General features: G+C 40.6%; 1 protein-coding gene across 1 annotated transcript; it reads left to right on the top strand.

Annotated features, from left to right (window-relative positions):
* The first annotated feature begins 4,512 nt into the window (after window positions 1–4,512).
* On the top strand, window positions 4,513–14,763 carry LOC110520206 (homocysteine-responsive endoplasmic reticulum-resident ubiquitin-like domain member 1 protein). The gene is made up of 8 exons (XM_021597364.3): window positions 4,513–4,948; window positions 5,189–5,266; window positions 5,852–5,929; window positions 7,545–7,714; window positions 7,891–8,001; window positions 10,656–10,994; window positions 11,896–12,004; window positions 12,169–14,763. Exons 1-8 carry the CDS (start codon window positions 4,793–4,795, stop codon window positions 12,343–12,345), a joined length of 1,218 nt encoding a protein of 405 aa, XP_021453039.2. The 5' UTR covers window positions 4,513–4,792; the 3' UTR covers window positions 12,346–14,763.
* The last annotated feature ends 420 nt before the right edge of the window (window positions 14,764–15,183 follow it).

Genomic DNA, 15,183 nt, shown 5'->3' with positions numbered 1-15,183 from the left:
GTTGATTAAAAAAAACGTAAGTGCTGAGAGTTCAGGATGAGAGGTAACGGGCGAGACTATTATAGAATCTTTATTCAAAAGATCTAAAAGGCCTTCTGGCTCTCTTACATGTGGAACCTATTTCCTGACTTCTCGTAGTCTGGGGGAAGATTTCAATTGCGTCCTCTCTACCTTGTCTCCTCAAAACCCATAATTTTTTTAATTGTAATTTTTTTATTTATTTAACCTTTATTTAACCAGGTAAGCTAGTTGAGAACAAGTTCTCATTTACAACTGCGAGCTGGCCAAGATAACGCAAAGCAGTGCGACACAAACAAAAACAACACATGGAATAAACAAACGTACAGTCAATAACACAATAGGGAAAAAAATAAAGTCTATATACAGTGTGTGCAAATGGCGTGAGGAGGTAAGGCAATAAATAGGCCATAGTAGCGAAGTAGCTGAGCCACACATGTCAATCCTCTCTCTCTCTCTGTTACCCTGCTGTGCCAAAAGGGAGGGCCTTCTCCCTCAGCTGTGGACGCTGCCAGTAGCAACAGTCATGTGCCTCATCTCCATCGCTGCAGTAGTGAGATCTAGTAGAACAATGGTCTAGATCCAGTTAATCATGTGGTTCCATACTGCAGGATTGAATTAATGTGTTATAATTTATTCCCCCAGGGTGCAGGTTTGGTCAGATGTCCTCCTGATGGGGTTCAAAAGGAACTGGCATAAAATCAAATCAAAAATCTAATTTTATTGGTCACATACACATGGTTAGCAGATGTTAGTGCGAGTGTAATGAAATGCTTGTGCTTCTAGTTCCGACCATGCAGTAATATCTAACAAGTAATCTAACAATTTCACAACAACTAACAACTACCTACTACTACTTACAAGTGTAAAGGAATGAATAAGAATATGTACATATAAATATATGGATGAGCGATGACCGAACGGCATAGGCAAGATGCAGTAGATGGTATAGAGTACAGTATATACATATGAGATGCGTAATGTAGGGTATGTAAACATTATATAAAGTGGCATTGTTTAAAGTGACTAGTGATACATTTATTACATCAAATTTTTAATTATTAAAGTGGCTAGAGATTTGAGTCAGTATGTTGACAGCAGCCACTCAATGTTAGTGATGGCTGTTTAACAGTCTGATGACCTTGAGATAGAAGCTGTTTTTCAGTCTCTCGGTCCCAGGTTTGATGCACCTGTGCTGACCTCGCCTTCTGGATGATAGCGGGGTGAACAGGCAGTGGCTCGGGTGGTTGTTGTCCATTTCAGTTTGTCCGTGATGTGTACGCCGAGGAACTTAAAACTTCCCACCTTCTCCACTACTGTTCCTTCCATGTGGATAGAGGGGTGCTCCCTCTGCTGTTTCCTGAAGTCCACGATCATCTCCTTTGTTTTGTTGACGTTGAGTGTGAGGTTATTTTCCTGACACCACACTCCAAGGGCCCTCACCTCCTCCCTGTAGGCCATCTCGTCGTTGTTGGTCATCAAGCCTACCACTGTTGTGTCGTCTGCAAACTTGATGATTGAGTTTGAGGACAGAGCAGACCATCCTGCATTGACAACTACATTGGCATTCTACAGTGAGTGAATCACTGTCAAATCAGAAAGATGAGTTCCTTATGGATGTGTTAGTGAGAATGAAGTTTAATGTGTCTTTGTGGCTGTTTTTCAGTGACTCATTTGACCTGCAGTATGAAGTGTGTGGGCTGCGGAGGAGGGAGTTAACCCTGGGTTTGAGGCCCAGAAAGGGGTGTCGACACCTGTGTGCACCCCTGCAAATGTTTTATTCATGTATGATAACATTCAGAGTATACCGTTTGTGGTCTATGACGTTAATTCTTTTTTTAATTGTATTGACAGAGGGATGTTGTCTTGGTTACAGTAGACCCTGATGCCTCATACTGTGTTTCAGTCCAAGCACAGTATGAAAATCAAAATACCATTGATGTGTACTGGCTGTTCGATGATGGAGGTGTGTTTATTGTTGTGAATCGGATTATGCCCATGCACATAGGAGACATCCTAGCGAAGGGAGGAGCAAAGGAAAGAGTGAGTGTAGCATGTTTAGGGTCATACTGGGCGGTAGAGACATTATGTAATGTTGTCAGAAAAGCCCCTTGCCTTTCCCCTCCTTTGAATAGTTAAACTGAGCATGTCCTTTGTGTCCCATTTATAGTCATTGCCCTCATCGCCAAGTTCTGCCTTGGTTTCCATGACGTCAAAGTGCTGCCTGATATCAATGGACGACCACAACATGAACAGTATGTTCCCTGTCACTCACTCTATGATTGTGTCTTATTCAGCACTGTATTGTCTCGTTCTTATGTAAGGGTTCAGTTGAACATCTTGGCCATGTTCTGTTAATCTCCACCCAGCACAGCCGGAAGAGGACTGGCTACCCCTCATAGCCTGGTTCCTCTATAGGTTTCTTCCTAGGTTCTGGCCTTTCTAGGGAGTTTTTCCTAGCCATGTGCTTCTACACCTGCATTGCTTGCTGTTTGGGGTTTTAGGCTGGGTTTCTGTACAGCACTTTGAGATATCATCTGATGTAAGAAGGGCTTTATAAATACATTTGATTGAGTTGCACAGTGATTAAACCCTATGAATTTCATCTTCATCAATTTAAATTGTAAATCTACATCAATTTACAATTTATGATAATGGATAATAGGATAATGGAGTGATAACTGAGCTATGTTCTCTTATTGACAGAGCTATAAAAATAGAGTCGCACACTCCATATATAAACTCCCAGTAATTTATTGGGTAAAACACCAACGTTTCCGTGTGACTTCTTCAAGGTGCCTTCTTCAGGTAAAGTCATGAATGCTTGAACCAGGTTATGTAGACAAACAGTGCAATTAGTGCAACCAATGACAATAGTGAGTGGTGTGTCATAATGATTAAGTTAATAAGAATGAATTGAGTGAAACTGTTTTAAAAAATGTGTTTATAGCATGTTGAATATATTAGGCTATTGTTATCATATGGAAACATAATTAAATATTGTACATTATAATAGCATCAACATACATTATTGTTTAATTCAATTTCACATATATATTTAATTGTTTCCTATTTCATTAAAACATTTTGTTACATGTAATTTTTTGGTTCAACCATAATGCATAATAAGCGTCATCAACAGGGGGAACATATTAGGTGTATGCTGATAAACTGTAGAAAGAATATATACATTTATAAGACTGGTTCATTAAAGAGAAAATTGTTCATAAGAAGGAAATGAGATCAAAGTCAATATTCAGACCACAAGGGGACAATGTTTTTAGACAGGATATCCAGTAAGCCTCCCTTTGTAGTAGTAGGATCTCCATGTTACCTCTCCTTGATAGAGCAACATGCTCAATGCCTATTTATTTTAGGGAGGCGATAGGATGGTTAGCTTCAACAAAGTGAGTTGCTAATGGATAATCAATGTTCTTACATGTGATTGAGCCGTGGTGTTCAGCTATGCGTTGTTTTAATTATCTTATTGTTTGTCCTACATATACTTTCTCACATGAACAGGTGATGAGATTGATTACTCTCTTGGTCTTGCATGAGATGATACCCCTAACTGGGATTTTTCAACCTGTATGCAGGTGTCTGAAGAAGAATGTTTTTATAATGCTGTTGCACTCTGCGCATGAGCCACATTTGTAGTTCCCATTTGGAATGGGTGTCAAGAGTGGGCTTATTGACAGAACCATGCCCGTGGGAAGGAGAGGGCAATATCCCAGTGCTCTGTGCATGGCTTGGCTGGAAACGTGTGACTTGCCCCCCCCCCCCTCCCACTTAATGGTGAGGGGAAACCAAGAGCATATGCTCACCTTCTAATGTCAGTGATCTCTGTTCTAACTATGTTTAATGAAATCACCCAATAACCAAGGAAAATAGTATTGTCATAGCCCTGGTGATAATAAATCAGATTTTCTCTGGTCATGACAATTCACTTATTTCATTATCATCAGCAGACTCCTCAGCCATCTGTGAAATATGTGATTACATTTAACGTCATCATCAGTAGCAGAATCATTGTTGTCATTATCATCACTATGCAGTAGAATATAACATTTTGTTGATGGTATGCTTGACGAAAGACTGTTTTGAAGTGTAACACAGGTGTGTATTTGTGATTGTCAGTAAAAAAAAATCCTGTGCTTTTATAAAAATGTTTGACTTGTAAACAAAGATTAAAGTGATAACTAGGCTTCTTGTATTGTGTAATCCCTTGAACACCAATATCATAATGCTCGTTTCAATGTTCATTCTAAGAAGCCTAACTTTCAAAATAAAGTTATTTTTGGTTCAACCGGAACCCACAAAATGTTTGTTTGATAAGTATAGTATAGAGCACAATTATCTATTGAAATGTTTATGTCTTTTGCATGTGGAAAATAATTTGGACAATCTTAAAATATGACTGATGTAACTTGGTGAACTGTAACTTCGAAGCTGGTATCATTATCTTTGCACAGCATGCGCAGTACAGCATGCTCCACGAGCCTCCACGTTTGATCACGAGCCTGGTTAGCCAATCACGTCAAGCCACAATGTGTTTCCAAACAACCCTCCTTTTCACTCGACAGGCTGCGTCAACCACTTCCTCATTTCAACTAAAAAGTTTTCAGGTGAAGAAATTGATTGCTACTTTGTATCTGACATTTCGGATGATCATATACTGTAGTTACTCACTCCGTTGATATTATTACTTGATAGCTAAGAGGCTACATTGTAGCTACTACTTAATCGCGTTGGGAGTGGTCACAAGAAAATAAACATGGACAATACTGGTTTTCCTAGACAAAAAACAATCAAGCTTGTGATAAAAACACCTAATCAAGCCCACGGGGATCAAACGATTGAAGGAGTTGACATGGACTGGTCAGTGAAAGAGTTGAAGACACATTTGTCGAGAATGTACCCAAACAACCCGGTGAGTGAATGTAATAGTTAACTTAGCTAGCTAACGTTACCAGAGCAAGCTAGCAAGTCCTTGCCAAGTTATATAGGTCAAGGAAGCTTGTCAGCGAATGTGACGCTAGCTACTGTCAATAACAATCATTCAAGCCAAACAGCTAAGTTAGCTAGCTAGGCTATGCATAGTTGTGTTTATTAATCGTGGTTGCTGTCAGTGTGTGTCTTGTGTTGACATCTGTCCCACTTTCCCCCACAGGCTGAAAGTGATCAGAGACTAATTTACTCTGGCAAGCTGCTCCCAGACCACCTGCATGTAAGAGATATTTTCAGAAAGGTAGGTGTGTGTGCTTGTTCACCTATCTAACAATTAGACATATTCTCAGAACGCTATCTATATACTGAGTTATGTTTCAAGCATCTGGTCAGATTGCAGGCATCATCTGTCAAAAATATAATGTTACTGATTCAACATAATGTGCCTAGATCAGGGATTCAGTCAGCCCACACAAATACCTTAACTCCGGTAATTGCGAAACATGTCTTAGTTGTTTTAGTATTACTGCCGTGACTTTAAACTGTGCAGAACAGTTTGTATATTTCATATTTTTGGTCAATTAATCACAATAATATAATCATTATTTTTTGAACAAAACCCAGACTGAAAGCTGGACTTTGACAACCCTGGAGTTCAAGCCTATTATAAGCCCCTCATAACCCCTTTTCTAAACTTCAGATCAGATGTTGATCACTCAGTTCACTACTTTTCTTACAGGATTTTTCAACAGCCATTTTTGGTTAATTTTGTTTAAAAGGTTAAATGGGTGTCCCTCTATGTCCAGTGCCAAGAATGGATGTCATGTATATTACTGTGGTTCATGTTGTCTGGTGTATCTTATCATGTATGTATATGTCTTCACAGACAGACCTAACACCCACTGTGCACCTGGTGTGTGCAGTAAGGACTCAGCCTATAGGTCCACTAGGAGCAAGACCAAAGGTAAAGTACCCCATATGGAACCCTATCTGAAACTGTGACACTGGATTCTATGTGAAGGTTATGATGTAGTCCTAGGTGAAGCTATTTTAAATCTACTCATTAAATAGCACCAGTCAACAATGTCTCAGTTGTTGCTCCCCAAGATATTGTGCCAAACCATGATGAAACTTTTTAGTTCTGCTGTGCCAGTGATTCCCTCATGTTCTGCTTTAGAAACCATGCACACCTCATGAATATTAACTAGTAGCAATAATTGGGAGCTCCCAGAGCTGACAAAGGACAGTCAAAGCCAGAAATGCAGCTTAGGAAAAAGCCACCTCACACAGTTGATAGGGCGTTTTGGCTTATCAAATGACTCCTTATCAGCCAAAATCGTCTCAATTATACCCCCATTCAGTGGTTGAGAATGTGTCAGTGGAGTCTGTTCTGTTCTCTGGAAAGAGGAGTCCCAGCTCAGTGGGTAGCAGGAGACAGGTGCACAAATGCTCTCATTAGGATTCTCTGGAGACCATAACTTTGCATCTCTGAAACTTTACTGCAGCTTATAGCTATGCAGCTAGATCTAAAGATAGCTAGGTTGGGGGTTTCACATAACTTTTAAAAAAACATTGTGTGAGTATATTCCTGTATTTTAGTGCCAAATGGGTCTAGACATGTCTGTGAGGGATTGTAAAAAGCTTTTTTTTTCAGATTGGGAATGGTATGCAAATAATCATACAATACATATTCAAGTGCAGTTTAAGGAACCAGGACCAAGTACCTTTCACGTTAGAACAATTGAAAACAAAGGACAAGCAAGATACTGTCCAAAAATGTTATTTTGAATCCTCTAGTCTACTGTGATAGTTTCTGTTGTCACTTTGTCAGTATCGTTTAAGATGAGGGAAGACGGTATTTTTTTTAATGAGCATGGCCTTATTTCAGCATATTGGATGACTGTCATTCATTTTCTGTCATTCATATTCCATTCACCAAGCTTAATGTAATATCGATAGCTTTAGACTACTACATCATACTTAAATTTTCCCTACACCCATCATGAAGTTGCTACAACCTATCCTATGAATGAAGGTTAAGAATGTAGGTGCACACAGGTCAAGAGAAATGTTTGAGTAGTCAAGGTGACACTCAGTGACACATTTAATACCACCTTGCACACACTTGCCTGCATCTAGCTTTTCTAGGATGTAATCATTAGTCCAACAGTTGCAAACAAGAGTTTATTTTGGACAAATTCAGATATGTTTATCACCGTTACGTTTGCTTCCGTTTAAGGTTTTCATCAGAATTGGTGTAAAGAAAACACCCCTGATCACACGCAAACACAGTTCACTTTCATAGTAGCCACATACCAACAGCATGATGACTTTGCTCGTTATATTCCTTCTCGCATCAACACACTCTCCTCCTCTCACCTTTTCCCTTCGCTTGTGGACTTAAGTGCACAACACATCAGCTGTCTGTGAACAGAGGAAAAAATCTTTCCTTGCCAACATTTTTTTTTTTAATTAATAGTTTTTATTTTTCAGAAATTCACTGAGGATGGTCCTCCTCTGAGGAGCATCCACTGATGTCCACACCTGTGGTGTAACACCATTTCTCACTTTTGAATCAGGTCAGGGAATCAGAGCAGCAAGAGGCACAAACATCGGCCATGCCTACCGGTCAGAACCCAGAGGGTGCCTCCCGAGCCCCATCTGTGCCCACTGATCTAGAACCGAGACTGCGCAGGCCCCCTGCCCCCTCTCACACCCCACCAGCAGCTGCATGGCCTGGCGCTACAGCGTGAGTTAACAAGACTGGTGCATTCTTTGCATAAGGCTGGTGGTATTAGTACTGTATCTATTACTTGTGTTGCTTTATGAAGAGTTATATTGCTTGGAGATTATTTGCAATACATTGGTCTATCCTTCAGTCTGACATGACATGTCATTCACATTGCTATTATCCTGTGTTTCTAGGCTAGTGGCAGCAGAGATGACAAACCCAACCTTCCCCACTTACTCCCTCTACAGCCCTCAACAGCTTCTCTGGCTGCAGCACATGTATGCTCGCCAGTACTACATGCAGTAGTAAGTATTCAATCACAAGCATTTTATCACATTTAGTTATGTTACTTCCTACTGTTCTGCCATAGCATATTATTAACCCTCTAGAGCAGGGTTCCCAAACTTGCGGGCCGAATTTGGCCCGTGGGTGGTTTTATTTGGTCCCACAAGTTTTCTGATCCAAAAATAAATAAATAATAAGCTAACATATGAAAGTGTTTTAAGATGGTCATACCAAGGATTATTTAGCTGTTTGATTTTGAATTTTAAGACCCATTAAGTTATTAAAACATATATACAAAAATGATTCAATGGAACATTGAATTTGGCATTACTGCTATTAGCCAATAGAAACGCATTGAAAAACAGATTCCTACATGGAATAACAGTCCCCCAAAAAATGTAAAAGGAAGTTTGTTTTGAACTGTCTGTCCTATATCTGAGAGATATAAGAAATAGGTATCCCCATATTTTAGGCACTAAACTATGTACAGTACCAGTTAAAAGTTTGGACACACCTACACATTCCAGGGTTTTTAATTATTATTAACAATTGTCTACATTGTAGAATAATAGTGAAGACATCAAAACTATGAAATAACATATATGGAATCATGTAGTAACCTAAAGTGTTAAACAAATCTAAATATATTTGAGATTCTTCAAAGTAGTTACCCTTTGCCTTGATTACGGCAGGTAGGTAGCCTACTGGTTAGAGTGTTGGACTAGTAACCGAAAGATCGAATCCCCGAGCTTATCGAAGATCGAATCCCCGAGCTGACAAGGTAATAATCTGTCGTTTTGCCCCTGAACAAGGCAGTTAACCCACTGTTCCTAGGCCGTAATTGAAAATAAGAATTTGTTCTTAACTGACTTGCCTAGTTAAATAAAGGTAAAATGTAAAAAAATTACAACTTTGCACACTCTTGACGTTATCTCAACCAGCTTCATGATGTAGTCACCTGGAAGATAGCCCTATTTGGTCAAATAAGTCCATATTATGGCAAGAACAGCTCAAATAAGCAAAGAGAAACGACAGTCCCATCATTACTTTAAGACATGGTCAGTCAATCTGGAAAATTTCAAGAACATTGAACGTTTTTTCAAGTGCAGTCGCAAAAACCATCAAGCGCTATGATGAAACTAGCTCTCATGAGGACCCCCACGAGAAAGGATGACCCAGAGTTACCTCTGCTGCATAGGATAAGTTCATTAGAGTTAACTGCACCTCAGATTGCAGCCACTCTGCTTCACAGAGTTCAAATAACAGACACATCTCAACATCAACTGTTCAGAGGAGACTGTGTGAATCAGGCCATCATGGTCAAATCACTGCAACGAAACCACTCTAAAGAACACCAATAATATGAAGAGCCTTGCTTGGGCCAAGAAACACGAGCAATGGACATTAGACCAGTGGAAATCTGTCCTTTGGTCTGATGAGTCCAAATTTGAGATTTTTGGTTCCAACCGCTATGTCTTTGTGAGATGCAGAGTAGGTGAACGGAGGATCTCTGCATGTGTGGTTCCCACCATGAAGCATGTAGGAGGAGGTGTGATGGTGTGGGGGTGCTTTGTGACACTGTCTGTGATTTATTTAGAATTTAAGGCACACTTAACCGGCATGGCTACCACAGCATTCTGCAGCGATATGCACTCCCATCTGGTTTGCGCTTAGTGGGACAATAATTTGTTTTTCAACAGGACAATGACCCCACACACCTCCAGGCTGTGTAAGGGCTATTTGACCAAGAAGGAGAGTGATGGAGTGCTGCATCAGATGACCTGGCCTCCACAATCACCCAACCTCAACCCAATTGAGATGGTTTTGTATGAGTTAGACCACAGAGTGAAGGAAAAGCCAACAAGTGCTCAGCATATGTGGGAACTCCTTCAAGACTGTTGGTAAATCATTCATCATGAAGCTGGCTGAGAGAATGCCAAGCTGTCATCAAGGCAAAGGATGGCTGCTTTGAAGAATATCTAAAATATATTTAGATTTGTTGAACATCTGATTCCATATGTGTTCATGGTTTTGATACCTTCACTATTATTCTACAATGTAGAAAATATAAAAAATCAAGAAAAACCCTTGAATGAGTAGGTGTGTCCAAACTTTTGACTGATACTTATATTAATTTTTCAAAACTGGTACCAGGGACCTTCAGGCAAGTCTTGTGATACTTGTGGGCGTCCTAGAGCAAAACGCAGAACACCATCGTGTTCGTAGGAGTCAGCTTTCCACTGAGATGTCATATTAGTGTGTAGCCCAAACCGTTTGGAGGCTACAGACAGAAGTTGGCAGAAGAGGCTGTACCAACTTCAGATGAGTCTTGTGAAGCTGTCTTTAGAACTGTCATTTTCGTGAGAGTATCATCTTTCAATAGAATAGTTTGTAGGCCAAAATGTGCTGACGCTACGGACATTTTCTTGAGAAGAACGATTTTCAGGATGTGTCATGGTCTGACAAATACCAGTCTAGGGTGATATCGGCAGATGGAGTGGATTGAGAAGCAGCCCATGCAAAAAAAAAAACATCTCTAGCTTAGACACATTTTCTTGGGGATTTTTGCGTTAATTAGATTTTTGCGGGGGCACGGAAATTGTAGGCAAGGGTTAAGCAGGGAAAATACTTGAAGTGTGTTTTGCTTAGACTGTGTCTGTCTTTTGTCCCAAAGCCATGCGGCCTACGCAGCAGCAGCAGCCTCTGCCCCCTTTGCCCCAGCCGCCGGCCCATCCCTGCCTGTCGCACCCCACCAAGCCGCTATCCCAGCAGCCCTGCCAGCCAATCAGAATGCACAGGACGCCGCCTTCATCAACCCGGGAGCAGCCAATCAGAACCTGCGGATGAACGCCCAGGGCGGACCTGTGATGGAGGATGAGGAGGATATCAATCGGGATTGGCTTGACTGGGTGTACACGGCTGCACGTCTGGGTGTCTTCCTCAGCATCGTCTACTTCTACTCCAGCCTGAGCCGCTTCGTCCTGGTCATGAGCAGCCTCCTCCTTATGTACCTGTGAGTTTGCTGTTTTTGTGGCTGTTTGTTTGTTCTTACACTACCGTTCAAAAGTTTGGGGTCACTTAGAAATGTCCTTGTTTTTGAAAGAAAATATTTTTTTTTTTGTACATTTAAAATAACATCAAATTGATCAGAAATACAGTATAGACATTGTCAATGTTGTAAATTACTATTGTAGCTGGAAACGGCTGATATTTATGGAAAATCTACATTCGCGTACAGAGGCCCATTATCAGCAACCATCACTCCTGTGTTCCAGCGGCAAGTTGTTAGCTAATCCAAGTTTATCATTTTAAAAGGCTAATTGATCATTAGAAAACCCTTTTGCAAATATGTTAGTACAGCTGAAAACTGTTGTTCTGATTTAAAGAAGCAATAAAACTGTCCTTCTTTAGACTAGTTGAGTATCTGGAGCATCCGCATTTGTGGGTTCGATTACAGGCTCAAAATGGCCAGAAACAAATAACTTTCTTCTGAAACTTGTCAGTCTATTCTTGTTCTGAGAAATTATGGCTATTCCATGCGACAAATTGCCAAGAAACTGAAGATCTTGTACAACGCTGTGTACTACTCCCTTCACAGATCAGCGCAAACTGGCCCTAACCAGAATAGAAAAAAGGAAGAGAAGAAAATGTTCATTATCTGTTAGTTGTACTGGTCCTGGGAATGTAAACAGAGTTTCCATTATTATCATATCAGTGAGTTGGTACTGCCTATTTTTTTGCACTTCCTGTTCTTAACCATTAATAACATGAAATTCACCACCACGTGAATAAGATCTACTCACAAATAACATGTATCCTGTGTACTTTGACTGTATGCTATGACTGTAATAAACACACAGTTTAAGAAAAATCATGCAGATCTACTTTATTAATCCCTGTTGTCTTCCTCTCAGGCACACAGCAGGCTGGTTCCCCTTCAGGAGAAGGCCCCTGGTCAGAGGTCCCAACAACCAGGTCCCCGAGGTCATCCAGAACCACCAGGACAGGAACCCAGTTCCACCTGTAAGTCACGTTTTCTCTGGCGGTGGAAAACAGAGATGGCTTTATAACAATGTAGTAACATTCCTCACACAGCATGTAGCGTTTCAGTAACAGTGTTGAATAAATACAGTCTGTTTATATCTTAACTCTGGCGGTGGGGCTAACAGTTTCTCCTCTTCTCTCAGATGGAGGACCCTGCAGGAGAAGAGGGGGCCGGGGCGGAGGCTGAGGTTGATGAACCACACCCCCTGACTGCAGTGCTGGTGCCTCCACACAGGGTGTCCATCGTTTGGACTGCCTGGATCTTTTTCAAAGCCTTCTTTGCCTCTCTCGTCCCAGAGGCCCTAGCAGTGGCTAACTGAATTATCAACTTTTCCAGCAGGGGGCACACTGGTGCTGAATTTACCCTGAGTATTAGACTTGCCTCTGTCACGGGAAGTCCTCCCTCTTTGGACCTCTGGATAGTAGATGCCTGGACTATTTGTGAGAAATCCTGAATGATTTAGGGATTCAATGCATACAAATCCCTGCCTGTAGTCTGTTGTGTGTGTTTAGGGATATGGTGGTTCATTCGGCACTTCCTGCCTTATGATAGTGACCAAATGGTTGTATATGCAGTATATTACATACACTTCTCGCTGCCAAATGGTTGTATATACTGTAAATGAGTATTGGAACTAAAAATGTAAATATTATTCTATTGTCTGTGTAACAGGGTTGGTTATGTTTCCACTTGACACTGCAGAAACCTGTATTTTGATTGTGTATTCCTATTGGTTGGTTAAATTTACATATCAGTAAGTTGTTATGCCATTGGTCATGCTTGCAGATAGGGAGAGATCGCAAACTTCAATTCTTTCCAGTCTGATATTGACATTCAGGTGGTAGGCCATGTTCTGAAATTACTGTATTCTATTTTCATATTTACAATGTGTAGGAGTTCACTATGTACAGTACCTGTCAAAAGGTGAGGCACACCTACTCATACAAGGGTTTTTTATTTTTGATATTTTCTACATTGTAGAATAATAGTGAAGACATCAAAATTATGAAATAACACATGGAAACATTTAGTGACCAAAAAAGTGTAAAACAAATCAAAACATATTTTATGTGAGATTCTTCAAAGTAGCCACCCTTTGCCTTGATGATAGCTTTGCATGCTCTTGGCATTCTTTCAACCAGCTTCATGAGGTAGTCACTGGGAATGCATTTCAATTAATTTGCCTTGTTAATTTCTGGAATTTCTTATTTTAATGCGTTTGAGCCAAGCAGTTGTGTTGTGACAAGGTAGGGGGTTATACAGAAGATAGCCCTATTTGGTAAAAGAGCAAGTCCATATTAGGGCAAGAACAGCTCAAATAAGTGAAGAGAAATGACAGTCCATCATTACTTTAAGACATGAAGGTCAGTCAATCTGGAAAATTAAGAACTTTGAAAGTTTCTTCAAGTGCAGCTGCAAAAACCAGCAAGCACTATAATGAAACTAGCTCTCATGAGGACCGCCACAGGAAGAGAAGACCCAGAGTTACCTCTGCTGCAGAGTATAAGTTCATATAGAGTTAACAGCCTCAGAAATGGGCAATTAACTGCCCCTCAGATTGCACCTCACAGAGTCTACGTAACAGACATCTCAACATCGACTGTTGAGAGGAGACTGCGTGAATCAGGCCTTCACGGTCGAATTGCTGCAAAGAACCACTACTAAAGAACACCAATAATAAAAGACTTGCTTGGGCCAAGAAACATGAGCAATGGACATTAGACTGGTGGAAATCTGATGAGTCCAAATTTGAGTTTTTTGATTACAACTGCCGTGTCTTTGTGAGACATGGAGTAGGTGAACAGATGATCTCCGCATGTGTGGTTCCCACCGTGAAGCATGGAGGGGGATGTGTGATGATGTGGTGGTGCTTTGCTGGTGACACTGTCAGTGATTTATTTAGAATTCAAGGCACGCTCAACCAGCATGGCTACCACAGCATTCTGCAGGAATACACCCTCTCATCTGGTTTGCGTTTAGTGGGGCTATCATTTGTTTTTCAAGAGGACAATGACCCTAAACACACCTCCAGGCTGTGTAAGGGCTATTTGACCAAGAAGGAGAGTGATGGAGTGCTGTATCAGAAGACCTGGCCTCCACAATCACCAGACCTCAACCCAATTGAGATGGTTTGGGATGAGTTGGACTGCAGAGTGCAGGAAAAGCAGCCACAAGTGCTCAGCATATGTGGGAACTCCTTCAAGACTGTTGGGAAAGCATTTCAGGTGAAGCTGGTTGATAGAAGGCCAAGAATGTGCAAAACTGTCAAAGGCAAAGGGTGGCTACTTCGAAGAATCTCAAATATAAAATAAATGTAGAATTGTTTTACACTTTTTTGGTTACATGATTCCATATGTGTTATTTCATAGTTTTGATGTCTTCACTATTATTCTACAATGTAGAACATAGTCAAAATAAAGGAATACCCAAACTTGACTGGTACTGTATGTGTACGCTACCTGTTAGATATTGGTCATGTTATTGCTGTAAGAGCGAGTTAGTTAGTTAGTTTCCACATGCTCTAATTTTAATGGTCGCTTTAGCTCCCTGCTATTTTCAGACGAGTCACGAATCTACAGCCATCAACATACATCTTACACATCTAACGTGCTTCCTTGTTTCTATCGTCAGGTACCGTCACATTTATTGTATTTTGTACTGTTTTTGTCATTGTAAAGATGTTTGATAAAAAAAAAATACCCAGTCTGATATTAAAATGCAAGCGATCAATCACGAATCTGCAGCCATCAACCTATAGTGGTCCTGCACACCGCTGGCTGGCCATTCCTTTCTTTAAAAAAATATAACAATGCAAGAGTTACCAAGTACGATCACATCTGCACACTTTACAAAACATATCTTATTATGCAAGCTTGCTTTCATCTGGGTTTAATTCTGGGATGCCCATAGTGCTATATGACTAACAAGTTTGTATTGCTCTTGCTCAGAGATGGATGTGCTATACAGGGTTGTGTGTGAGTATTGCATGCTTTTCTGGTTGTCTCAGATGTGAAATAGAAAGCAATGTCAACATAGTGTGGTTTTGATTCATTAGAAAGGTGAAAGAACTGAAAGCTGAATTATGGTAAACACAGGAACATACAGTTGTCTGGGGCTTAGGCCAGGCTTAGGCTGTATCTGTCTAAAAACTAAATTG

The sequence above is a fragment of the Oncorhynchus mykiss genome, chromosome 1 (genome assembly GCF_057628025.1).
Source record: "Oncorhynchus mykiss isolate SJ-2025 chromosome 1, ASM5762802v1, whole genome shotgun sequence".
NCBI classification, from domain to species: domain Eukaryota; kingdom Metazoa; phylum Chordata; class Actinopteri; order Salmoniformes; family Salmonidae; genus Oncorhynchus; species Oncorhynchus mykiss.
The sequence above is the reverse complement of the archived record's forward strand: the minus strand, read 5'-3'. Positions and strand labels throughout refer to the sequence as shown.